We start from the raw sequence: 26528 nt of genomic DNA, 5'->3' as shown, positions 1-26528 counted from the left end.
ACACACACACACACACACACACACACGCATACACACGTATATATATTTTAGTTGTACATTTGTACATAAGTATTTTAAGTACTGATGGGGCAGACGCTATAACGAATCGATTATAACGTACACAAACTTCAAACAAAGTCAGTTATCTCTTCCACACGATGCTCGCCATCTTTCTAACGTCTTCCCTATAAACACTCAGGATGTAGGTTCGTTTTCGTTCCTTGTCTTAGTTGTTTGTTGTTTGTATTTCCTTTGTTTTTGGGATAGCGAGCTTGCCATTTGAATGTAGACAGACACAGGTTACTTTCATTTACACGATTTCAACCTTTTCGGAATGGTTTAGGAACCTGGTGCCAGTTGAACTTGTACATTAGTCTGGACCCTCCCACTCGCTCCATCAAACCTGACTTGTAGTAGTGTCTACAAATACATAAACATGTATTCATAGACATATTGTGAAGCAAAAAAAAAAAAAAAAAAAAAAAAACAAGAAAAGAAAAAGAAGACATCTATGATCGAAATAATAATAAGGCCACATACACAGCATTAAATACATATTTGGCAAACTTTGAATCTATATTCATCATGAACCCTTTTATTTGTGTATCTGTTGATCCAATCTAATTAAAATTAGCTCCACTATCTAACAGCACCCCGTTGGAGCTCATGTCCAGTTGACCTTCCATTCGACCAATCAAAACCTTACTTGCAAAATCATGCCAGTGATTTGAAAAGAATTTGAAAACATGCGGGATTATGCCGAGGGTATACAAAATGATTCGGGTGAATTACAAAGTATGCCGAAAAATAATTGCAATATAAAATATTATATAAAATTCGTTTCTAGACGGAAAAATAAACCCCGTGATGGTATAGCCATAAAATCTGTTTATACTTGTATACAATCCAGAGTTTATTACTGCACTTTTCCCCCTGTGTTTTCAATGTTGAAACAGACCAACAAGTTCGCCTATTGCATAAATAGTATCGCCCGATATTTTTAGAATTTGTATGCTCCCGAATAATGCTATAAAAGGCGAAGTGTAATTGATCGATATTTAAATTGTTATTTATAGATGAAATGTCACCTGAACATGGGAGTCCACGCAATGCTGTTAGATCTACTGGTGGTAGACCCAGTAGAGCTAATTTTAATCAGATTGCTGTTGACCAAGCCTTTAACAAGTGGGGATCCAGAAATGTTTGTAGGAGGGGTATACACACAACTACTTAAATGGAAATTGTATATTAGCGGTGATGCACTTTAATATAAGTGGAATGTTTTTCTTTTATATTTAAATTTTATTACAATTGTAGTTGTTTATATTCCAAGTTTAAGTCAGCTGGTGTGAGTTGATATAAAATATATATTCAACAAAATTCATTAAGGGCCAGTAGACGTTTTGGTCAATTTATGCTAATGTGTTAATTACATTACATTACATTAATACGTTGCATTACATTGCATTACATTATTACATTGCATTACATTACATTATATTAGCAATTTGTGATCACACTCAATTTCTTAACGTTGTTTGACTAAATTTTAACCAGTGGTGCATGTTTTGTATATAAATGCTAATGTAAACACTAAAAGCAAATGTACTTTGAAGTTTGTATCACATATAAAGAACATTGTATATGTAAGTACTGGCTCCTAATTAATTTTCTTGAATATATTCTGCTTTATTTACCTGATCCCACGACTAAGCTTCTCAAAGGTCATGTCTCCCTTTCTCTTTTGCTGACCCCACAATCTGCTCACTGCAGTCGTGTCTACAAATTTGAACACTCCGTCGCTTCGACTGGTCCATTTGAGCAGGTCTGGCCGTCTTTCTAGTTGATGAAGGAGGAATTTCCACAACAGAATATTCTTCGCCCCTGCAATGAGGAAGATGAAAAACAAATCGTACATAAAATTCTATTCTAGTTTCCTCTTAAAGACAGCTCAACTCAGTTCTACCTCTGTATATGTGATCGTTTGATATATTCCAGATGTCCTGTTGGAGTATGATTGCTAAAGACAGGTTGTCCTTACATTTGACCCATGTTTAGCCCCCCAACCCCCCTCCCCCCAAAAAAACAACCCCACACCAAAAAACCCCACACACCAACCCTCCTAAAAAACAATAAACCCCCCCCCCAACCCCCAACAACAACCCCAAAACAAATAAAACTTGTTTTTAAAAACTTTAAAAATCTGGACTTTAGCAACGCCAGGTGCCACAATGTGTATATGTCAGATTCAGTAGTCTAATTTACAAGCACATGACATGGCCACTATAAGTTGTATTTTGACTTGGTCGCTATAAACATGTTACTTATACACTACTCACCCTATCTACGTTAATGTATTCTTTCTGGTATACAATGTGTTGCACTATAGTCACGTTGTGTATATATAACAATATATTCAGTTCGCCTACTTCGGGTCGCTTAAGACAGGTTTTTTTTTCGAATATGGTCGACAGTTCACAGGAAAGACGTGAATATCGAGGAGTATAGGCCCAATGTAAGACCAGAGATTGCAGACCGTTGGCAGTAAATTCATTTGAAAAGAAAATTATTTTACTTACATCATTAACATTTAAACGATCATTGACATCCGAGGTTTAAAGACATTTAATTACACTTTTATATGGTTTAGACAGATGCGTGCTCACTTCAGGATTGATCCCCGTCGGTGGGCCCAGTATTGGGCTATTTCTTACTCAAAGCCAGTGCACCACGACTGGTATACCAAAGGCCATGGCATACGCTATCCTGTCTGTGGGATGGTACATATAAAAGATCACTTGCTACTAATAGAAAATGTAGCGGGTTTCCTCTCTAAGACTATATGTAAAAACATTACCAAATGTTTGACATCCAATAGCCGATGGTTACTAAATCCTGTGTGCTCTAGTGGTGTTGTTAAACAAAACAAACTTTAACTTTTTATTTCTACCCATCTAATAACTAAGAACATTATTTGACTTAGATTGCCATGAAACAAGCAGGCACCACTGTCAGGATATCAAATAGCATATTCTTTACAGAAGGGTAAACTTCAATAGTGTTTATATAAAGTGGCCAGCAGTGGTGGACTTGTCATAACACTGCCTGAACATTTTAATAGGTTTCGTGGGGTCCCGGCATGTGTCTTTAAGTGCCGTAAAGATCGCTATACGCCTCTGTGAAACTGACTGCTCCTTGACCTGGTCGCTATATACATGTACTCATCTATTCTTGTTCCGTGATTTCAGGTATAGAACTTACGGTCGTTATGTAGAGGTATAAAGAGGTTATCTTAGTCCTGATTATAAAAAGATTGTTTTTGACATACCTAGTCTCTTTAAACAGGTTGTCTTAGTGCTGGTCGCTTAATAGGTTGTCTCAGTGCTGGTCGCAATAAACAGGTTGTATTTTTTGCTAGCCGTTATAAACCGGTTGTCTTAGTACTGGCCACTACAAAAGCTGATCTTGGTGCTGATCGCTATACGCAGGTTGACCTAGTGGTAGTGCATAGGTTGTCATTTACCTGGTCGCTATAGACAGTTTGTGTTAGAACTAGTCGCTGTAACCATGATTTATTGCTGGTCGTTATAAACAGGCTGTCTTATTGCTGATCGTTATAAACAGGTCGTCTTAGTGCTGGTCGCTATAGCCAGGTACTCACCGCGTCTGCTCTTGCAGTACGGTTTGTCGTAGTTCTCATCGTCTGTCGTCGCCGACGATTCTGATTCACAAAAATCAATGAGTCTCGGTATGTTCGAAGAGGGTCCTGGAAAACAACAACATCTGTTTTACACAAGTGAACAACACCAGATCATGATAGATAACAATAAACAATGTGTCTTGGTTGTTCGGAGAGGGTTCTGGAAAACAACAACATCTATTTTACACAAGTGAACAACACCAGATCATGGTAGATAACAATAAACAATGTGTCATGGTTGTTCGGAGAGGGTTCTGGAAAACAACAACATCTATTTTACACATCTGATACAACACCAGAAGTATCCTTCATCCTAGCAGGATGGTGGTGGTGGTGGTGGTGGTGGTGGTGGTGGTGTGTGTGTGTGTGTGTGTGTGTGTGTGTGTGTGTGTGTGTGTGTGTTCTAAACTACAACATCTGTTAATGTGGCTGGTTAGCCCAGTGGCCGATCACAAAAAGCAACGTGTCTCGATGTTTCCGAGGGGGTTCTGGAAGACAACAAAACAACAACAACTGTTTTACACACCTGATACAGTAGATGTACCCCTCGTCTTAGGAAGGGGGTGACGGTAAGGTGGTTAATGAGCTCAATGGTAGATAATAATAAACAATATGTCTTTGTATGTTCAGGGAGGGTTCTGAAAACAACAACATCTGTTTTATACAACTGATACAACACCAGAAGTATCCCTCATCCTAGCGGGGTGGGGGTGGGTGGCTGGGGTGTGTGTGTGTGTGTGTGTGTGTGTGTGTGTGTGTGTGTGTGTTCTGAAATACAACATATGTTGATGTGGTTGATTAACTTAGGAAGGGTGTGGTGGTGAGATGATGAGGTGGTGGATTAGCCCAGTGATAGATCACAAAAAGCAACGTGTCTCCGTATGTTCAGAGAGGTTCTGAAAAACAACAACATCTGCTTTATACAAATGATACAGCACCAGATGCATCCCTCACCCTAGCAGGGGTTGGTGGGTGGGCGGGGGGTGTTCTGAAATACAACACCTGTTGATGTGGTTGATTAACCTTAGGAAGGGTGTGGCGGTGAGGTGGTTGATTAGCCCAGTGATAGATCACAAAAAGCAACGTATATTCAGAGCGGGTTTTGAAAAGCAACAATATCTGTTTTACACATCTGATACAACACCAGATGAATCCCTCACCTTAGCAGGAGGATGTGTAGATGGCCAGAGCATTCTTGAGGAGTGCAAATTAAATGCTACACCGGTTTAAGGATCCACGGAGCCGAGGGCGGAGGAAGGGGAGGGTTTAGGTGAGCATGACCCGACCCTCCTAAAAACTTCACTTGCCACCATCTGGAGACCCCTGCCTGTAACGCCAAGCGAAAGATCGTGTAACTCGTTTTGTTATACCCCTAAACTTACCTTGTTTAATAACTACGCCACTGGTTGACACGTTGTCACTTTCATTACCGGAACAGCTTGTGTCGCTGTCGCTGGTGTCGTCATCCAGAAACGAGAGGTCGTCGTAGTCAAGCATTACTGAAATAACCCACGTGATCGTAAACTAAGTTAGGTGTCTTAAAATATAAAATATATCACGTAGTCTTAAGTACCGTATGTCACCTGATTACATGATTTACTTTTAAATAGCATCACATGGTTTTAACGCAAAACGTGGTCTTAAAATTTATCACATGATCTTATGTCACCTTAAATTATTTCCTATGAAAAGTATCATATCTCAGTACCAGCTACATCCACAGTGAATGTTCACTCTCACTAACCATTAACCACTAACTATTAATCTCTGACCTGTACTGGACAACCCTACAACTAACGTGTAGCCTACATTGAAAAATGTTAATTTTTGTAAGATTTTGAAAAAGGTGTTCGTACAATTTTATGGTAAATGACTTTTTTTTAAATCAAAGAACTGCAAACAACACAACCCCCAACCCCCCCAAACCAAACAAACCCAAAAACAAATCTTCGAAAGGGGGTTCGTTCAACCCCCTAATGTGTGTCCGGAACAACGTACTTAAACCGTAATTGGATTAAACTCAAGAATATATATTGAAATGAATGAATGAATGAATGTGTAACGACACCCCAGCACGAAAACTACATCGGCTATTTGGTGTCAAACTATGGTAATGCAAATCTAAAGTGATGATCAACATCAATATAAAAATTCAAGTTAGATAAAAACACAGTGTAAATGACTGTGCAAAAATAAAAATATCACAGATAGATAAAATTAAAATTTACAAACACGTAAAAATTGTAATATAAGTTCTGGATGGAATCGAAATGATTCCATCATATTTCTCTGACCAAATATATCTTTTCGATTTTCTTTAAGATGCTTACACTCCACCAAAATGTGGTGCACCGTCAGAGTACACTGACAGTGCTCACATTGAGGTGGAGGATCTTTCTTCAAAATAAATGAATGGGTCAAATAAGTATGACCGATGTGGGCACGACACAAGACTACCTCATCGTTCCTGCACTGTCGATAGGAGGACTGCCACTCTCCCAAGACCGGCTTGATGGTATGAAGCTTGTTCGCAACCGGACCGTCCCAATCATGTTGCCAAGTCGAAAAGATAAATTGGTTAACACTATATTTAAAATCAGTATACGGTACACCAACCCTGGCATGAGGCAAATCCAAAGCAGACTTGGCAGCAGAATCTGCCTTTTCATTACCCCTGATACCAACATGGCTGGGTACCCAACAAAATACAACATCTTTATTGGCAATAGATAAAAAGACACACTTTCGTATCACCATCCCGATTGAGGGATGGTCCAGCTTCATATTGCGCAAAGCTTGGAGACACGAAAGTGAGTCGGTAAAAATAATAAATCAGGATGCACTATAATCCTTTATTTCTACCAAGGCTTTAATGACTTCCCAAACTTCAGCATTAAAAATTGATGCTGAGTCAGGCAATCTCATGGAAAATATTGTGTCTGATGGAAAAATTGTAGCTCAAGCCACAGAATTCCCATTCCGTGATCCATCTGTATAAACAGGAATGTAATCACGGTACTTGTCTTGAATTTCCATGAAAAATTGCTTATAAACAACAGCATCTGTGCGATCTTTCTTCAGATGCGCCAGATCAAACACAATTTTAAGTGGTGTAATACACCAAGGTGGTAAAATAAAATATGATGGAGTTTCCAAAGTGTCAATTAAATCAATGTTGGAAAGCGACAAAAAGCGCTTAATACGAAGACTAAAGTTACGAATAGCATTTGGCCTTGCATCAAACAACTTCATAGATTTGTTATCAAACACCGCATCATGTGTTGGTAAAGATTTAATCTTGGTAGCATACTGCAGAGAAAGCTTTGCACGTCTAGCACCCAAACAAGGTTCGTGTGCATCAACGTACAGGCTCTCTACAGGAGATGTTCTAAATGCACCAAGACAAAGCCTAAGTCCCTGGTTGTATATACGATCTAGCATCTGCAAGTAAAACTTGCGTGCCGACCCATATACAATGCATCGAAAATCAAGTTTTGCTCTAACTAAAGATCAATACAAACGGATCATAACCTTCAGGTCTGCTCCCCATTCCGTATTACCAATAACTTTTAAAATATTGAGAGCTTTTAAGCCCTTCTTTTTAACATACTAGTATTTGAGATGGGGCACAAAAGATAGCTTCCTGTCAAATATAACCCCCAGAAATTTAGTCTCTTCCACAACTGGAATTGGGTTTTTGTCCAAAAACAACTTTGGATTTAAGTGGAGACCTCTTTTCTGGCAGATATGCATACAAACCGTTTTTGCCTTTGAGAATCGAAAACCATTGTCAGTTGCCCATTGATGAAGTTTATTCCAAAACAAAGCTGCAACTTATATGATACTCATATTGGACGATCGATAGCAAATCTGAAAATCATCGACATATAACGAGCAATCCACACCAGGTGTTAAACACCGGGTGATGCTGTTAATTTTCACAGAAAATAAAGTTACAGACAGGATACTACCTATCTCCTGTGGGTGAATGTCGGACAAAGTTGACCCCACATGGACTTTAAAAGATCTATCCTTTAAAAATTGAGAGATAAAAACAGGAAGTCGACCTCTTAGGCCCATGCCATGGAGGTCGTTTAAAATCCCATACTTCCACGTGGTATCGTAAGCTTTCTCCAAATAAAAAACCCACTGAAACCAAGTGCTGATGATGGATGAAAGCTTCCCTACAAAACGTTTCAAATCTAACAAGATGATCAACTGTACTACGTCTAGATCTGAACCCACATTGCACGTTAGTGAGCAATTTGTGGGATTCAAGATACTAGACGAGTCTACGATTGATCATTCGTTTCATGGTTTTACAAATGAAACTTGTCAAAGCGACAGGGCGATAACTAGTAGGATTAGTTGGATCCTTACCAGGTTTGGGAATAGGAATGATAATTGCTTTCCTCCAATCAGAAGAAAAGTCACCAGAAATCCAGATGTTATTAATAATATTCAAAAGAACCATCAAAGATGATTCAGGTAAATGTTTTAATAACTGATAATGAATTTCATCTGGTCCTACTCAACTATCATGGAATCTACGAAGAGCATCCTACAATTTCTCAATAGAGAAACGCCTGTTGTATACTTCAGCATTTTCAGATGAAAAATTAATGGACTGCTTTTCAGCTTTAGTTCTGACAGATGTAAAAGCATCTGTACCGAAAGCAGAAGATGAATTGTGAGAAAAGTTGTCTGCCAATGCATTGGCAATGTCACGATGAGACGTGACATCCGTATTATTGACAGACAAATGATGAACTGTATTACTGGATTCTTTACCTTTGATTTTACAGATTCTATTCCAGACAGATTTCACTGGCGTTTGTGAATTCAACTTGGAGACAAAAGTTCTCCAAGATGTTTTCTTACTCTGTCTAATCTCTCTGCGAGCCTTGGCCCTAGCAATACGAAATGCATCCAGCTTATCCCCAATAGGTTCACGTTTGAACCTCTCAAGTAACCTGTTTCGCTCTTTGAATGCATCCTTGCACGTATCATTAAACCATGGTTTATTGAAACGCTTTGGCACTGCCGAAGTCTTAGGAATAGTTTCATCTGCAATGTCCTTCAAGATGGAAGTGAATAAAGACATGGGATCATCAGCATCAGTAATGGCAAATTGTTGCAGACGAGTGCTGCACATATGCTGAAACTGACCCAAATTTGCCCTCGCCAACTTCCACCTTGGAACCCTTTCAAGCGATGGAGGTCCATCCTTCTCCACAATAATGGGAAAGTGGTCACTACCACAAGGGTCTGAACCAACTTTCCAGGAGAAATCAAGAAAAAGTGAAGGACTACAAAGGGTAAAGTCTATAGAAGTGAAAGAACCATTTGCAGAATGAAAATATGTATGACTTTTATCATTAAATAAAAGTAAGTCATTTTTGAGAATTAAGTCTTCCAATTGTTTTCCTCTATTTACATCCTCACACTCCCACAAAGTGTGGTGACCATTAAACTCTCCCATGATAATAAAGGGAGTAGGGAGCTGGTTAATGAGATCTTGAAGATCCCTTGGATTACAATTAAAATGGTTTCGAGGAGGTAAATAAACTGAAAATAGAGTAATAGTTTTATGAGCCGTGACTTTTACAGCCACAGCTTGTAAATTTGTAGTTAATGCTACTATACTCTGAGGAGTGTTTTCATTAACAAGAATGGAAACACCCCCAGATGCTCTATTTTCAGTTTCATGAAACTTATGATAGAGGTTAAATCCTCTCATAGTAATATGATCAGTGTCCTTCAAGAGGATTATGTGATGTAATTAAAAGACTTAATTCATCAAATATTGGGCCTAAGACCACGGCAGTTCCACTGTAGGAATTTATTTGCCATTGGGTGGAAGTATGGACGCTATCTTAGGCTTTGGTGGTTGTCTTTTTGTTTGTGGATAATCTTGTGAGGAGATTTCCATCTCATCATCTAGATCATCCAAAGCCTCAAATGAATTACCAGTTGAAACAGATCGTTGTTCATGTTTTCCCTAGTCTACCTGACAAGTTAACTTTGTGCTGTTTTGTGGTGTCCCTTTTGGTCACAGGTTTGCTATAACCCGGTTGTCCAGCTGATGAAACTGCTGGTGAATTCTTAGAATCAGAGGACACCTGGGACAGAGTAGTCTGCTTCTGAACAGCCTTTGCTGCCTTTTTTGAGCCTTCTCAACATCCGAAATTTTCTGAAACCGATCAACACCATTAGGCTAGGTTAAATCCGTCTGAACTGAAGCACTTGTAGTAGAGACCTTAAGTGCTGCAGCATTGGATTTCCCAACTGCAACAGTTGACTTGGTCTCCACCAACTTTCTGGCTTCAGGAAACGACAGACGGCCTTCAACTCTAACCTATTGTATCCGTTTCTCCAATTGCCATCTTGGGCACTCTTGAGAGTACATAAAATGGTTTCCCTTGCAGTTAATACATTCCAATAACTATATTTTTCATTAATCACAACAAAATATTGAAAAATATCTGTTTTGCGTTTTTATTGTGTGTCAGTATACTTGGGCAATAAACAACAATAAATCACCCAACTGACCCTAGCCACCGCTTCAAGAGAAAAAGAAAGAAAAAAAGAAATGTTTTATTTAACGACGCACTCAACACATTTTATTTACGGTTATATGGCGTCAGACATATGGTTAAGGACCACACAGATTTTGAGAGGAAACCCGCTGTCGCCACTACATGGGCTACTAGCAGCAAGGGATCTTTTATTTGCGCTTCCCACAGGCAGGATAGCACAAACCATGGCCTTTATTGGACCAGTTATGGATCACTGGTCGGTACAAGTACACCTACCCATTGAGCCTTGCGGAACACTCACTCAGAGTTTGGTGTCGGTATCTGGATTAAAAATCCCATGCCTCGACTGGGATCCGAACCCATTACCTACGAGCCTGTAGACCGATGGCCTAACCACGACGCCACCGAGACCGGTAAACCGCTTCAAGAACAACACATACACATGATAATGCAAACAATGTTTGTTCTTGACTGTATAAACAAAACACAGGTCGTTTGCTCTAGAGCATGGCGTGACCAGACGATTGATCTGGTTGGGCCTCACTGACCACCCGTCTGGCTGAAATCCAGGCCAAAGTGGTGTGTTGTCAGAAAACATACCCGCAGATATGTCCCCAACTCAACCACCAGGATCCCATCATCCAGCATTACGAGATGCACCTCACGGCCAACAAGGTGCCCCAAAAGGGGAGTTGTGCTGTATTGGCCATTCTCAAAGAGAATGTTTCACCCCTGCACCACGGTGAGGTTACAGCACGCGCAGGGGTGAAATGAATGAAGTTTGTTTGTTTAAGTTTGTTTTGATTAACGACACCAGTAGAGCACATTGATTTATTAATCATCGGCTATTGGATGTCAAACATTTGGTAATTTTGACATTTAGTCTTAGAGAGTAAAGCCCTACATTTTTGCATTAATAGCAAGGGGTCTTTTATATGCATCACCCCACAGACAGGATTGCACATACCACGGCCTTTGATATACCAGTCGTGGTGCACTGGCTAGAACGATGAAATAAATGAATGCATAAACAACGGCCATGCTGACTGGATTCCGTTGCTTAGCCAAAAAGTGGACGGAATAAAAAAATTTTAATAAAAGCAAAAAAAAAGAAGAAAAAAAAAGAAAAAGAAAAAAGAAGAAAAAAAAGAAGCAAACCAAGAAATCCCCAAACATGTTGATATGGGAGACACAATAATGATCGGACTATACCGCCTAATACTGCTCAGTCATAGTTAGAAACAACGCACTTGACAACTATTGGATGTGCCCAAGGACTGGGTAGAAAAACGTTTATCCGCTTCACGGTAAGCGAAATGGTCACATCGGAAACCAATCAAATGGAATGAATGAATTAATGATCAAATGGTCTAGTGGTATGATCAAACGCTCTAGTGGTATCGTTGCTAAACAAAACAAACCTTTGCTATTATAAAATGAATGACCTACATTTATTATCAGTGGCGGATCCAGAAAATCCATTGGGGTTGGGGGGGGGGCAGATACATGAGGTGGAATACCAAGGGAACATTGGGGGAGGTTTGGAGGGGGATCGTAAAAAAAATGAAAATTAATATATAATAAAATTATAACTATCGCAAAATTTAGGGGGGGGGCCCGGGCTCCTGCCAAATCCCCCCCCCCCCCCCCCCCCCCCCCCCCCCCCCAATGATCCGCCTCTGATTATAAAGCGGTATTTTACAGTATCACTGCTGTGAATAGATAACATTGATCATTACTGGGGAAAACTTGCTCTTCATAAATAAACGTACACAGTCAGCATACAACACGGATAATACACTTTTCCCGAGAATATATCCGTGACATGTCACAGGCATTCGATATTTCCCGAAACGCCTGCGCGTTCCCCCGTCAGGTTCTCGACGAAATCCATTCTTGAGAATTGACAGTTACTTCAAGGAGATTTAATCGTGGCCAAGTGTAGCCTGACCATTCAAAAGTAATTCTATAGTCGATTTTGTATCGCGTACACTGGAGTGAACGGTCTTAGCAATATATACATAACATTTGTTTTGTTCTTTCCGTTTTCTTTTCATTCTTTCTTCTTTGCTTTAATTCGAAAACTTTTTCTTTGTTTAAAAGATTAATACAAAAACATATTATTATACATTCGACGATAACTGCAGTGATCGAACCGGGGTCATCAGCCTAGGCTGTCTGGTATACAAACCAAGGTAAGTATTATTTTTTAAAAAACCTGAAATATTTTCTTAGGAATTAACCTCAGGGTTATTTACTTTTGTTAGAAATAGAATGTAATGTTCAGTTAAATTAACATTTCTTAGGAATTACTAATATATTCAGAATTACCGTATCTTCTAAGTAAGTAAGTAAGTAAGTAGTAAGTAAGACGTTCAATATCTTAATCATAAAATATTAGCGATCTTAAAATTTGGCGAAATCCAAATCAGTGACATATAATTAATTAAGTGACATAGAACTTCAGCAAGATCGGCATTAACTCAGTCACCTCAAATTGTAGGATCGGTTGAAAAGAATACTTTTAAAGGCATATTGTCACAGACCACAGACCTATTAAATAGCCTAAGAAAGTATTTGTCCCTAAATGTACTTTATTCAACCATCTACGTAGCAACCATACTCCACGTATTAATGATATTTCGTAAAAATAATTGAATTATGGCAATGGTCTATAATTCAAAAACTAATATTGTCAACAGGGTTGACATGGATTTCACTCCATTGTGGTTCAGTTAAGGTGATGTGATAGCTAGATTAGTTTCCAAATAATAATGTAATTTTTATTTATTATAAATTTTTAGAGAAATAAGTGGAATATTACAGTAATATACATGCTAACTGATTAATGTTATCATCAATAGCATGTAACCATATTCAGTTAATCACCAACAAACAATCGCACAGAAGCTTTCAGAACAGTCTCTTTTGGGTCTCGTTAAATTTAGCGTCACGAAATAGTGTTTTGTATGGCCTCGCTAAATTCGCTAATATTTTATTACCCGATTTATAGTATTTCTATTCCATTCGTTAGTGTCTATTTCTGTTTAATTCATTTTTAAATGTCCTTTATGAACCATTTTTTTATTTTTAAAATGTGTTTTATATCTATTTGTTTTAATTAAAGTTTTACATATTTAAATGTGCCATATTTGCCTCCCCTCAGAAATACACATATATATCTGTATAAACTGTACAAGCTTTTTTTTATAAAATTATGCTCTTGTCAAAATTTGAAAATCCAAGGCGACCCTCTATTCCTATGCATATTTATACTGTTTTCTTAACTACTAGAAATGTTAATTCAAAATTTACAAACTTAAAATCATAAGAATACCTTACATACTTAATATACTTTTATTTTGGACGGATGACCCAAATCCTGGAACAATGTTAGATGAGTTACAAATTTTAAAACACTTTTTTGGTTTAAAAATAAATTATTACGTTATTTGTATATAGGGCAAAAAGTGTTCAGAACATACTTTTCATCCCATTTGAAAGGGATAAAGAAGTACTATGTTTGAATGTATAACATCATGTTAAATGACCACAAGCCTATATTATCCGAAATGTATCTTCATGTGGAGTTATATTTATACAGGACCTACTGGATTGTGATGGTTAACTCATGAACTATTTTGTCTCTTTTTGTAACCAAATATAATATAAGAAACAACTTTTTAGAATACACCACACACCTCATCGTTTAGATCTATTACGCATTTACGAAATGTGCAAAATCTCGGTACTTCCATTTACAATAGCACTTTTTTTTGTTAATGAACGACCATTTTTCATGTCATGTGTCAATGTGTTTTCGAGCGTCTCGTTTCTAGATTATCAATAACTAGTGACGATTCGTCTGTCTCAAACCAAGCCACTTGCCATGCCAGAGACAGGGCTTGGGATGGACGAGACTGAACCTTAAATAGGACCTGGTCACGTTAATAGAGCACAGGACAGGGCAGGGCAGTGACGATTCAAATCAACTTCTTGACAAAATACATCTATAGCGAGAATTTTACTTTTAGTCAAACTAAATATATTTTATATAATGTTCAGCATTAACAATTAGAATGATTTATTTGTCTGGAACAACAAATATTTTTAAAATACTCCCCTCCCACTAACATTCCTAATAAATATATAACTTTGTAATATGGTCCTCCCTCTTTCTAACTAAACTTTACAAATCAGTTAAAATATGTTTTATTTCGGAATCTTTTAGCGTACATATATTAGTTTAAAATGGTGACCATAGTATAATTTCCGTCATATTTAAAACATATTCCTAGATAACTATAATGATCAACAATTTCCAATCGTTCACCTTGTAACATAAACTCAGCATGTGACCTCGACTTTCTCTTGCTAAAAATGACAGCTTTAGTTTTATTCACGTTACTGCTACGATTCCCAGTGATAGTCATCAAACATATTTAGCGTATTTTGCATACCTTCATTATAAGAAATGGCACAGATTAACTGATTATAGAAATAGAAAAATAAAGATTCTAATATGTCTTCAAACGTAAATTTAATTATTAATTAATTTTAGGTTGCGCTTCAAACATGTTTTTGGTAAAGTCCTGCCCATCAGAGTAATTATTCAAAATTGGCCCTATTTTGTATTTCTGTCCCGGGTCGGATCACTGGCTATCCAGAGACCGGACCCGAGATGGACACGCCTGAAACCTTAGTAGTACAGGGGCATGTAAAAATACTCTAAGTTCAAACTTAAATGAGAAAGTTTACACAAATTAATGTTGTACTTTAATAGAAATTGCACATTATAATTGATTTTAGATATAACAAGTATAAGCTGGGATATACATTATTAATATTATCCCACATACATGAATATTCGTATGTCTTGAAACCCAAAAAGGTCAACATTTACACACATTCTTCTTAATGAGATTTTCGACCCTTTGGAAAAGCAGAACCATGACGTTGTCGTTGTACTTACCACTTAAATTGTCGTCATCATCACAGTCTTCCTTCATGGCGTCGTTCACGCGATGCGCTCGTAACAGATGCAGCAAAGTTGTTCCGTCGTCACCTGAAATTAAAAAAAATTCATGTAATTTTTGTGTCAGTTACACAAGCATGATCAGAATATTATATTTCCGATAATTTTACTACATGAAAGTACTTCTCCCCACATAAAATAATGTTCAAAACCAATTTCTGACAAATCAGGACGTAAAGGTTTTATAACATAATTAAGTGTTTACATGGTAATTTATTCACCACATTGCCAGGGTAATTAAATGTGCTTATTTCAACATAAAGTATTGTTAAGAAATAAACGAGAACTTTGTTTTTTATTTTCAAATGAAAACAAGACACTCTCCTAATTACAAATACACATCATATAATATTACAATATTTACAATGGTAATTTGTACACAACCCCCCAAAAAACCCCAACAACAAAATACCAAATACAAAACCCCATTAATTTTTTTGTTTTATTATCAGACAGTGGGAAATTAATAAAAAGAAATAATTTATTATTAATAAAGATTCTACACAATAATCTATAATTTTATCTTAAAACCGTTTTATTAGTCAGTGGGTTGACTGTTCGCTTGAGATGATTGGGTCGTATGATCGATCCTCCTCGGAGGAACCATGACTGGTATAGAGGTCGTGTAAGTGCTGTCCTGTCTGTTGGAAGTGCATATAAAATATCTCATGCTACTAATAAGAAAATGTAGCGGGTTTCCTCTGAAGACTACCTGTCAGAATTACGAAATGTTTGACATCCAATAGTCGATGATTAATTAACCACTTGTGTTAACTTTTAACTTGTGAGCATGTTACAATATTGATTTATTATTAGTATGGTCATTTAGCATGGTTCTCACTGGTTGGGTCAAAATTGTTTAAAATAATTAAGTCTTTGTTGCTTATATAATGTTCATTGAAAGATATACTAAGAAACGCTTTCAAAATGATATTGACAATTACACGAGGGATCTATATGTCCACAACAGTGATATTCCTGACATGACAAACATTTAATTCAATTACAAAAATTTCATTTGTCAGATACAGAAATATATTCAGTAGAAATATAAATTTACTTAGAAAATGTAATATTCTTACATATTTAATTTAATTTAAATGATATACTAGTATAGCAAATGTAAAACGAATTAATGGTAGCAATTTATCAGTTTAAAAGCTTTATTTATAAATAAAATTTTATTAACAACTTCCGTATTGTTTTAAAAATAATACCTTCATTACAGTAAACTCAAAAGTTAGTATTTTATAATTATCAAATTAACATATCAATGAACACGACTATATATTTTTCAACAAATCGTGTTTATTTATACGTTTCTGTTATCATTTAACTTATTTATACCGATAATATAAAGTAACTGGTTTTTAAAACATATGAATTGATAGAACCTGTTTGTTTCACTGCTTGTTAGAAATTTAATTTATTTACTATTACTACAAACGAATGTTTTTGTTTTATTTATTAAAAAATAATAATATAGTAATTAAACAAATTTGGACGATTGGACAGTGTCATTATTTTTTTTTAAAGTGAATATATATATATTTTTTCCAACAATAAAGGCTAGAAGAATTAATTTGATCATAGTAGACAAATATAACAATTTAACCTGTTTCACAATGAAACCACACTGGATTAGGATAGTGGATAGTGAAGCATCTCCATTTTTCACAAAAAAAGAAAATGTGACTTTGACTATGTGACTATATATATATAGACACACAAAAAATATTTTATATACTATTTCTGTATACTCAGATTTCAAATAAATATTAAAACCTATACTCACTATCGATTCCACAAGTATACGTACTGGACTCTAAAGTTTGGTACTCAGGAGATTCCGGATATGCTGGAAATTCGTTTGAGGAATTCACTTCCACAGTTTCTAATAATAGCAGCTGATCAACTAAAATGTACAAGTACGCATAACACTGTTATGAATTTACTCAGGGGTGCAGATATGGAACCTATTTCACTAGCCCGCCGAAAAAGAACCAACTAAAATTTACTAGCCCGCAATAATTTCTACTAGTCCGCCAATCTATATAATAATATATTATTAAGATGTTATAATATACAGTGTCTTCACTTCAAATGGTATATATATATATATGAATATATTGACAAAACATTATTAAGAACACTTGGTAAGTGATCAACATCACGTGGCAAACAAAATAAAAAAGACAGATCACCCGTCGGACTGGTAGTTGCATTTTTTAACTCGTCCGTCAGAATTTTTACTCGCATTTGGCGAGCGGGCGAGTACTTTCTGCACCCCTGTTACTTTATAAACGGATCGATGTTTTTAATTTATATTAGAACGCATAGTTTAATAGCTCCCAATATTATTTATACGACGATACATGTTGGTGATTTACAAACATTCTGTGAGTGAATAAGAAGATGTTGCCACGTGACATATAACTGAACACAGTTGAATATTTAACATACTCCAGCATAAACAATAATTAACTAAATAGATAAATACCTAAAATATGTTTAATTTTTATTTTTGAGGTACACTAAGTACACTACAGTAATATAAATTTAGAAAAAAGCCCAACAAATGTGAAACGACTGTTGTAAAAATTTAAAAGTACACTTATAATAATTATATTTTTATTTTTGTAATATGTTAGTATATGATGACAGTGATGATACAACATTAATACTACTAATATTACTACTACTACTACTACTAATAATAATAATAATAATACTAATAATAATACCAATAACAATAATAAAAAAAACTAGCATGTAAAGTGTAAAAAAACATTGTCTTACGTGATGAACACATCGGGAAACTTAATTCTTGGTTCACTATATCACTGAGGTCTTGAAGCACGACTTCCGAGGAAAATATTCCAAAAGGAGGTAATGTTTGAGGCTGAAATATTTTATTCATGATTCGTTTACTGTAAATCATAACATTAATGCCAGCATTAATGGGTGCAATAATTACTTGACATATTATATTATATTTTAAACAAATAACACCAACAGGAATGAAAAACAAAGCAAAAAGACAAACTGTAAAACAAACACCAACACAACAGCCATGTGCAACTTTTTATGTCAATAGAAAGTAATGACGTATCATAAAAAAAAACATTCATTCTGGACAAGCGAATTCTAATTGATATAAACCCAATAAAATTTGAAATGATGAAAGATCTAAACAATTAATAAAATTAATAAATAATAATAATAATAATAATAATAATAATAATAATTATTATTATTATTAATATTATTTTATTTTATTTTACATGTTTTAAGTGTTAAAAGTGAATTTTTTTATTATTGTTAGAAGAAATTCTTAATAAAAAATATTGAAGTGATTTATGTATTATGCGATAAACTGTATACAATTTAAAAAGATTTTAAAAATATAAAGACAATGTTATTTATTTAACATATACGCAATATTAACAAAAACAATTATAATGACAAAATAAAATGCATTTAAATGCTTGGATTTTATTACGATCAAAACTTTTATATTTATTTATATATTTTTAAAATTTATTATATATTTATTATAAAGAATTTAAATGTAATGGATAATCATAACATACTTACTTGATTTGCATGGATAATTGCGGTCATTGTGGATATTACTGAAATTATTAAACATAATTTAACTACATATACATACATATACATATATTATATATATATATATATATATATATATATATATATATATATATATATATATATATATATATATATATATATATATATATATATATATATATATGTATATGTATACATACATACATATATATATATATGTATATATATACATACATATATATATATATATATATATATATATATATATATATACACACCACACACACACTCACGCACGCACACGCACACACACAACATATGTATACACACATACAATCATTAAATAAGTCTACTATATATGAACAATACAATATTTTTTAAAGCACATTAAGTTAAAATAATTACACAACTCTGTTTCAAGTTTCGAAACTTAATTTGAAGGCCTTGGCACTTAATCTATACGAAATCTGCAACACTATACAAACGACATTCAACAATTCTTACGTTACTAAAATCTAGACTACAAACGTTTTAGAGACACGAACCTTGTAGTGTTTGTATCAGATAGGCTAACGCATTAATATTATCATTCATAAAACTTAATTGCACACACAAAAAAGCAAGTGATCAGCAATTTAAACGGACTACCTTCATTTCAGTAGTTTTAAGCTGGACTTCCCAAAACAAGTAATGTAGGCGTTTGTCCAAAGAAGGTTTTGTTATTCAGACAGATGAACAGGTGACTGTCTTCCTACGCCGTCTAAGACATAGGTCTATGTAAATCGTCAATAGTTGCATAGTGATAGGTAAACACGGGGTGGGGATGGGGCTGAACGACAGCGCCGGGTGCATGTGCGTTTGTGTGTTTCGGGGGAGGAGGCACATATTATTATTATTATTATTATTATTATTTATTAAGATTTATTACAATAAACAGTACCGACCAAGAAAAGCTTTAAAGATAAACTTGTTATTTAATGTTTGTTTTAAATATAAACGTCAACCAATGACAAGGTAGGTGTGTGTATGTGTGTGTGTGTGTGTGTGTGTGTGTGGGGGGGGGGTCATTAAGAAACGGCGTGTATGAACGTGTGGCTCTACAGTTAGAGTAGTTGTTTCAAGGAACGACAACAATCCGTGAACTTGCCTTTTTATTTCTGATGCCAACCAGTGTTCAACAACTGGACGGCCTCGGTGGTGTCGTGGTTAAGCCATCAGACTACAGGATGGTAGGTACAGGGTTCGTAGCCCGGTATCGGCTCCCACCCAAAGCGAGTTCTTAAGGGCTAAATGGGTAGGTGTAAGGCCACTACACCCTCTTTTTTCTCACTAACCACTAACCAACTAACAACTAACCCACTGTCCTGGACAGACAGCCGAGATAGCTGAGGTATGTGCCCAGGACAGCGTGCTTGAACCTTAATATAAGCACGAAAATAAGTTGAAATGAAATGAGGGAGAAATAATTCATTGGCGGCCATTTTAAATTGTGACGTCACCTGGCCAATAGGGAACACTGCCAGGTTGGTCCTATATCACCTTTTACTCTACACATGATATCCTAACTTCATGCAACGTGGCATGTTAGTATCACAGTTTGCACTATTATACAAAACATTATTTCGAGGAACAAAGGAATCTGAACGAAACAGCCGTTATCCATAATCAAAGGAATATTTTATTTAACCGCCAACTCAACACATTTTAATTACGGCTATATGGCGTCGCATATATGGGTAAGGAGCGCAGATGATGAGAAAGGAAACCTGTTGTCGCCACGCAATGGGCTTCTCTTTCTGATTAGCAGCAAGAGATCTTTTATATTCAGTATCCTGCAGACAGGATAGTGCATACCATGGCATTTACTACACCAGTTGTTTTTATATGTAGAATATCACTGTGTACATTCAATGTGTTTCTGATCATCCTAATGTTTGTAAGTAGCCTAAACTGGATTTCCATTCCCAGTAATTTTGTACAAACGAAAAAGTGCATATTAGGAAATAAAATGAAGTTAGAGCTAATACAAACACTAGGACGATCAGAAACACGATTAATATACAGTCACTGATATATGTTACATAGAAGCATTTACTTAATATGTAATTATAGTAACTATAGTTAGTCGACAACATCTTAACAACGGCAAAACATCCAGAACAGTTTCTTTAAAATAGTCCTAGACAAAGATTTATATTAACAGGCATAGGAAACATTCCCTTCTTCTCACCGAGATGACTGTTACTAGGATGTATATATAGTCTATTTTTGTTACTTTAGTGTATTTTACAATATTCAGCAATAACAAATACTAACTCTGTCCATCCATATCAAGGTTTTTGTTCTCTGTTTTTTTCCTGCCAAATTATTTTATTATGTAACGTTATAATTATTTCCACCATGTTTCAATTGTACAAACATTGTGTACGCCTATAAGCAGAGGTTTTTGGCTAATAAACAACAATAGTCATTGCCCCTCTTCAACTGACATTAGAATTAATAACTGCCAAATCCTCTGATATTGAAACATGTTTTGCTTGTGACTAAGGTTGTCATGGAACGATAATAATTATGTACTCTGATACTATCCTAAGTTGCACCTTTTGTCTTTATTATAATATAATGTTTTGTCAACTTCTTAATTGAAGCCCTGGGCCTAATTTCAGATAAAAATGTATCTTGTCTGAGGTGGTATTTTCCGTATTTATGTGTCTGTCTCTGTCTGTCTGTGTCTGTGTCTCTCTCTGTCTCTCTCTGTCTCTCTCTGTCTCTCTCTCTCTCTCTCTCTCTCTCTCTCTCTCTCTCTCTCTCTCTCTCTCTCTCTCTCTCTCTCTCTCTCTCTCTCTCTGTGTGTGTGTGTGTGTGTGTGTGTGTGTGTGTGTGTGAAGGCATTCACATTATTTTTATTGTGGTTTTTGGTACAAATATGTGTCCAATAAACAGAACATTAAAACCAGATTTTTCTTTTTTAAAATTAGTTAATTAACTTATTTATTTATTTATTTTAATTAATATTATTATTAATAATAATAATAATAATAATAATAATTATTATTATTATTATTATAAATTTGTATGTGGTACTTCAGCATCAATGTTGGTTCTTAGGGAATAGTTCGCCCACGTTTTGTTTTTCTGATTAAATTCCTGTCACGTTTCCCGTTTCCTGAAAAAGGGGAAATTTCCATTATTTATTAATAAACCCAGTCATGACAGCACAGCTCTTAGCTCACTGATGCTGAACACGGTTGCCGGAAAGTCCGTACTGAAATAAACGCAGATTTACTGGGGAAACACTGCAGCGCTTGTACGCCAAGCTATATCTATAAATAGAAACACCGGTAATCCCTCACATTCCCACCCAAGGAAAAAACCCACTGACAAAATCAGAGGTTAAAGTTTGTTTTATTTAACGACACCACTAGAGCACATTGATTTATTAATCATCTGCTATTAGATGTCAAACATTTGGTAATTCCGACATACAGTCTTAGAGAGGAAACCCGCTACATGTTTCCATTAGTAGCAAGAGATCTTTTATATGCACCATCCCACAGACAGTATGGCACATACCACGGCCTTTGATGTACCAGTCGTGGTGCACTGGCTAGAACGAGAAATAGCCCAATAGGCCCACCGACGGGGATCAACACTAGACCGACCGCGCATCAAACGAGCGCTTTACCACTGGGCTATGTCCCCTCCCCCTATATCAGAGGTTGTGTCCAGGAGAGACGTGCCTGGACCTTTTGAGGATAGGACACGGTAAATGGTATCTCACTCACTCAATTCCCGACACTGTTCGGCCCTACCACTGGGCTACGCCCCGCCCCTCGACCAAGTGCGAGGGGCGAGGCGTAGCCCAGTGGTACAGCGCTCGCTCGATGCGCGGTCGGTTTGGGATCGATCCCCATCAGTGGGCCCATTGCGCTATTTCTCGCTCCAGCCAGAGCACCACGACTGGTACACCACGACTGGTACACAACTGGTACATAAAACAAGTAATGCTGGTTCAATGTTTAAAGTGGTGAAACATTATGGAAATGTTATGTTATAGTCCTAGCTATATTATACGTGTAAATTCACACGATTCCACAGTCTTTTGAAACTGTTTCTTATATATTCGCAAAATTTTATTAACATATCCTTACTATTAAACAATACATTCATTTTAATTACGCTATGATTTCTACAATTGTTCCAAAGTAACTTTGGTTAGAAATATTACATAATCTTTCATCTCTTGGTATACTTAGGTGTCTTCCTGGTCTGTGATTATATATTCTAAATCAAGTAAATATAATTCTACGTTTCATACACATGTTCAGGTTTTAATAATCTATAAATAATTGATTTTGGCCACGCTACAAGAAAACTGTTCCACTCTTGTATATGCATATAACTGTAACACCGTCCAATTATTTCATTCATTCATTCACTCATTCATTCATTCATTCACTCACTCACTCACTCACTCACTCACTCACTCACTCACTCACTCACTCACTCACTCACTCATTCATTCATCCATTCATTCATACTTATATTTGTGCTTATGTCCAATTAAGATTCAAGTACACTGTCCTGGGTTCACACCTCAGCTATCTGTTGTGTCGGTCCAGGCCAGTGGGTTAATGGTTAGTGATTAGTGAGAGAGAAGTCGATGTAGTCTTACGCCTACCAACTTAGTCGTTAAAACTAAATCTGGGTAGGAGCCGGTACCAGGATGTGAACCCAGTACGTACCAGCCTTATGCCTGATGGCTGAGGTCGGTTCCACTCATTTTGCGATAGCCACTTTATTTTGTTCTCAAACTGCCACAACAAAAATGTCCCGCAATCACGTGTTCATGCTGGGTTCTGTCAGCGGTGACATAATTAATACGCAACACCCACGAAGTTTGTCAGCGCGTGACAGTAATGACGCCATTATCCAAATGATGGAACAGTTGCGCATTGCATGCGAAAGCGAAACGAGGATGTTATACGGAAAGCAGAGGAGCGTGGCGGCATATATCCCAGGGAATCCACTGACTGAACAATCTAATTAAAATTAGCTCCACTATTATAGTGGATCTAAAGACAGCCAGTTGGAGCTCATGTCCACCAATCAAAACCTTACTTGCAGAATCCTGCCAGTAATTTAAAAATAATTTGAAAATATTCCGAATTATCCTGAGGGTATACGACATGTTTCGTGTGAATTACGAATGCCTTAAAACATGTTTTATTTTATAAAATAAATAATTTGTAATGTAAAACTGAAGACGATTTTTTATTTTTTTTTATTTTATAAATAAATAAATAATTTTTAATGTAAAATTGAAGACTGATAACGTATTGGTATGGTTCGCTGTACTGCGGCCACTAAAATAGACTCGCCCGATATTTTTAGAATTTGTATGCTCCCAAATAACGTTATAAAAGGCGAAGTGTGATTGGTCAATATTTAAATTATTATTTACAGACGAAATGTTACCTGGACATTAGGGACTACGCAGTGTTGTTAGTTTTAAATCACTGGCAGGATTCTGCAAGTAAGGTTTTGATTGGTGGACATGAGCTCCAACTGGCTGTCTTTAGATCCACTATAATAGTGGAGCTAATTTTAATTAGATTGCTGACTGAAGTGAATCGACCATAAAAACGTGTCAGTATTATTATGACATGTTACAGTATTCAAACAACCGGTACAAAAAATGACAATAAATGACCTGTTATAGATAAAAATATGAGATGTATTTACAATTGTACTGCAAAATTTATGTAATTTGAAACCGACTATAACACCCAGGTTGATACTGATTACCCTGACAGGTGAAATCACAAATACTAAGCTTATTTAAAGTTATAAGCAATTTCCCTCTCTTATTCTCCAGATGGAACAAGGAATAAACTGCTTTCACAAGTATACTAACTGTAACCGAGACTACAGGTCCTCGTACAATATTGATACCAGAAATAATACACCTGTCCCCAATACAACGAAGTTCAATAAACTGCTTTGTGAGATTAAGATTTTAAAATATTATTTATTCTGGATAATTAGGAATGTTTTCAAATTATTTTTAAATCACTGGCATGATTCTGCAAGTAAGGTTTTGATTGGTGGACATGAGCTCCAACTGGCTGCTGTCAGGTGTAATCAATATCAACCTGGGTGTTATAGTCTGTTTCAAATTACATAAATAATTTTCATAACTAATATATAAGACTGGAAAATCACCTGGGTATAATGTTGATTAGTAGTATTATCGATGATCAGGTAGTTCATATATAACATAGTGCCTATATCTCGGCGTATTATCAGTGTAAATTGTATGGACGTCAGTGAGAACACATAACCTAATTTAGGCCTCAAGTTATCAACAATAGGGTGACCTGAAACTGTCAAATAATTCAATGTCTTATCTCAAGCGCGACCTTAGTCTATAACTAGAGCGTAGTTCTTTTATAGCTACTGCTATGGGCGGGGGTGTGTGTGTGTGTGTGTGTGTGTGCGCGCGTGCGCGCGCGTGTGCGTGCGTGCATGTGTGTAAATAGTTCGCGGGTAGAGACGTAGCCCAGTGGTAAAGTGCTCGTCTGACGCGCGGTCGATCTGGGATCGATCCTCGTCGGTGGACCCATTGGATTATTTCTCGTTTCAGCCAGTGCACCACGACTAGTATATCAAAGGCCGTGGTATGTGCTATCCTGTCTGTGGGATGGTGCATATAAAGGATTACTAAATCATTGTTCTCATGGTGACGTTAAACAAAACAAACTTTAACTTTATAAACTAGCTCGAGTGTCATCTAGCATAACATAATAGAGCTAGAACAAAGGTTTCGAAAGATGTCAGCAAATGAAGAGACCAGTAATAGCCTATGTTAATTCACCTTTCAACTGTGGAGGGGGAGGGGGCACAATGTGCGAAGTTTTGGGCAAGTGCACCGCTTTCGACGCCTATGTCTAAGACATGCAAGCTGATTATAAAACTTCCATTCTAGCCTCGACTCGTTCACTGCTGAAGTCCTAGTGCGAGGCACATATTAAGTCAGCGCTAAAGAACCACCCACACTTTCTACGTCCGTTCGGACTAAGGTTGAACCCAGTATAGATATGCTTGATCCTCAATTTGATGTTAGCAGGTAAATATGGTTTAACTTTGTGAATTATAAAACTAATCTCTCGTATCAGTATTTTTACTGGTATATGCATTTTTTAAATTAATGAAAACAACTTAAACTAATTTAATAAACAATGAGAGACAAATAACAAACAGACTTACGATCAATGTCGACTTGAAAAAAACAGCAATCAAACTGCGTGTGGACTGTTAGGAGCTTTCGTCCTGTAGTTGAATCTTAAACTGAGCTGTTTTCTCGACCAAGTCAGTTTATGTATAATTAAAACACACTGCTAGTATATGTCATTCTCCAGAAGCGCTGGTTTTCCCTGAATTGACTTTTATAAATAGATTTCCCATTTCCAGAGAGCCGCTTTGTCGATATGCTGGGAATTCCCCTTTTTCCTGGAGAACGCGAGTCACAAATTAGGTCACGATGTCGGGTTGTCCTTGACATCGATGCGCTCATTTACCCGGTATCCTCCCGTTTGTTACACATCACATCTCAATTCGCTTGATGCGCGGTCGGTCTTAGATCGATCCTCGTCAGTGG

General features: G+C 36.3%; 1 protein-coding gene across 2 annotated transcripts; it reads right to left on the bottom strand.

Annotated features, from left to right (window-relative positions):
* On the bottom strand, positions 1 to 26228 carry LOC121381401 (ETS-related transcription factor Elf-4-like). Of its 2 annotated transcripts, none has more exons than XM_041510692.1 (9): positions 26138 to 26228; positions 18872 to 18909; positions 18074 to 18176; positions 17070 to 17189; positions 15212 to 15304; positions 5083 to 5199; positions 3662 to 3766; positions 1698 to 1884; positions 1 to 420 (listed from the first exon to the last, which is right to left on the bottom strand). In XM_041510692.1, exons 2-9 carry the CDS (start codon positions 18896 to 18898, stop codon positions 321 to 323), a joined length of 852 nt encoding a protein of 283 aa, XP_041366626.1. In that variant the 5' UTR covers positions 18899 to 18909; positions 26138 to 26228; the 3' UTR covers positions 1 to 320. The 2 variants fall into 2 exon arrangements, with proteins under 2 accessions (XP_041366626.1, XP_041366629.1); XM_041510695.1 differs by having other exon boundaries at positions 17094 to 17189.
* Positions 26229 to 26528: the final 300 nt, after the last annotated feature.

The sequence above is a fragment of the Gigantopelta aegis genome, chromosome 9 (genome assembly GCF_016097555.1).
Source record: "Gigantopelta aegis isolate Gae_Host chromosome 9, Gae_host_genome, whole genome shotgun sequence".
Classification (NCBI taxonomy): Eukaryota; Metazoa; Mollusca; class Gastropoda; order Neomphalida; family Peltospiridae; genus Gigantopelta; species Gigantopelta aegis.
This window is presented reverse-complemented; position numbering and strand designations above follow the sequence as displayed.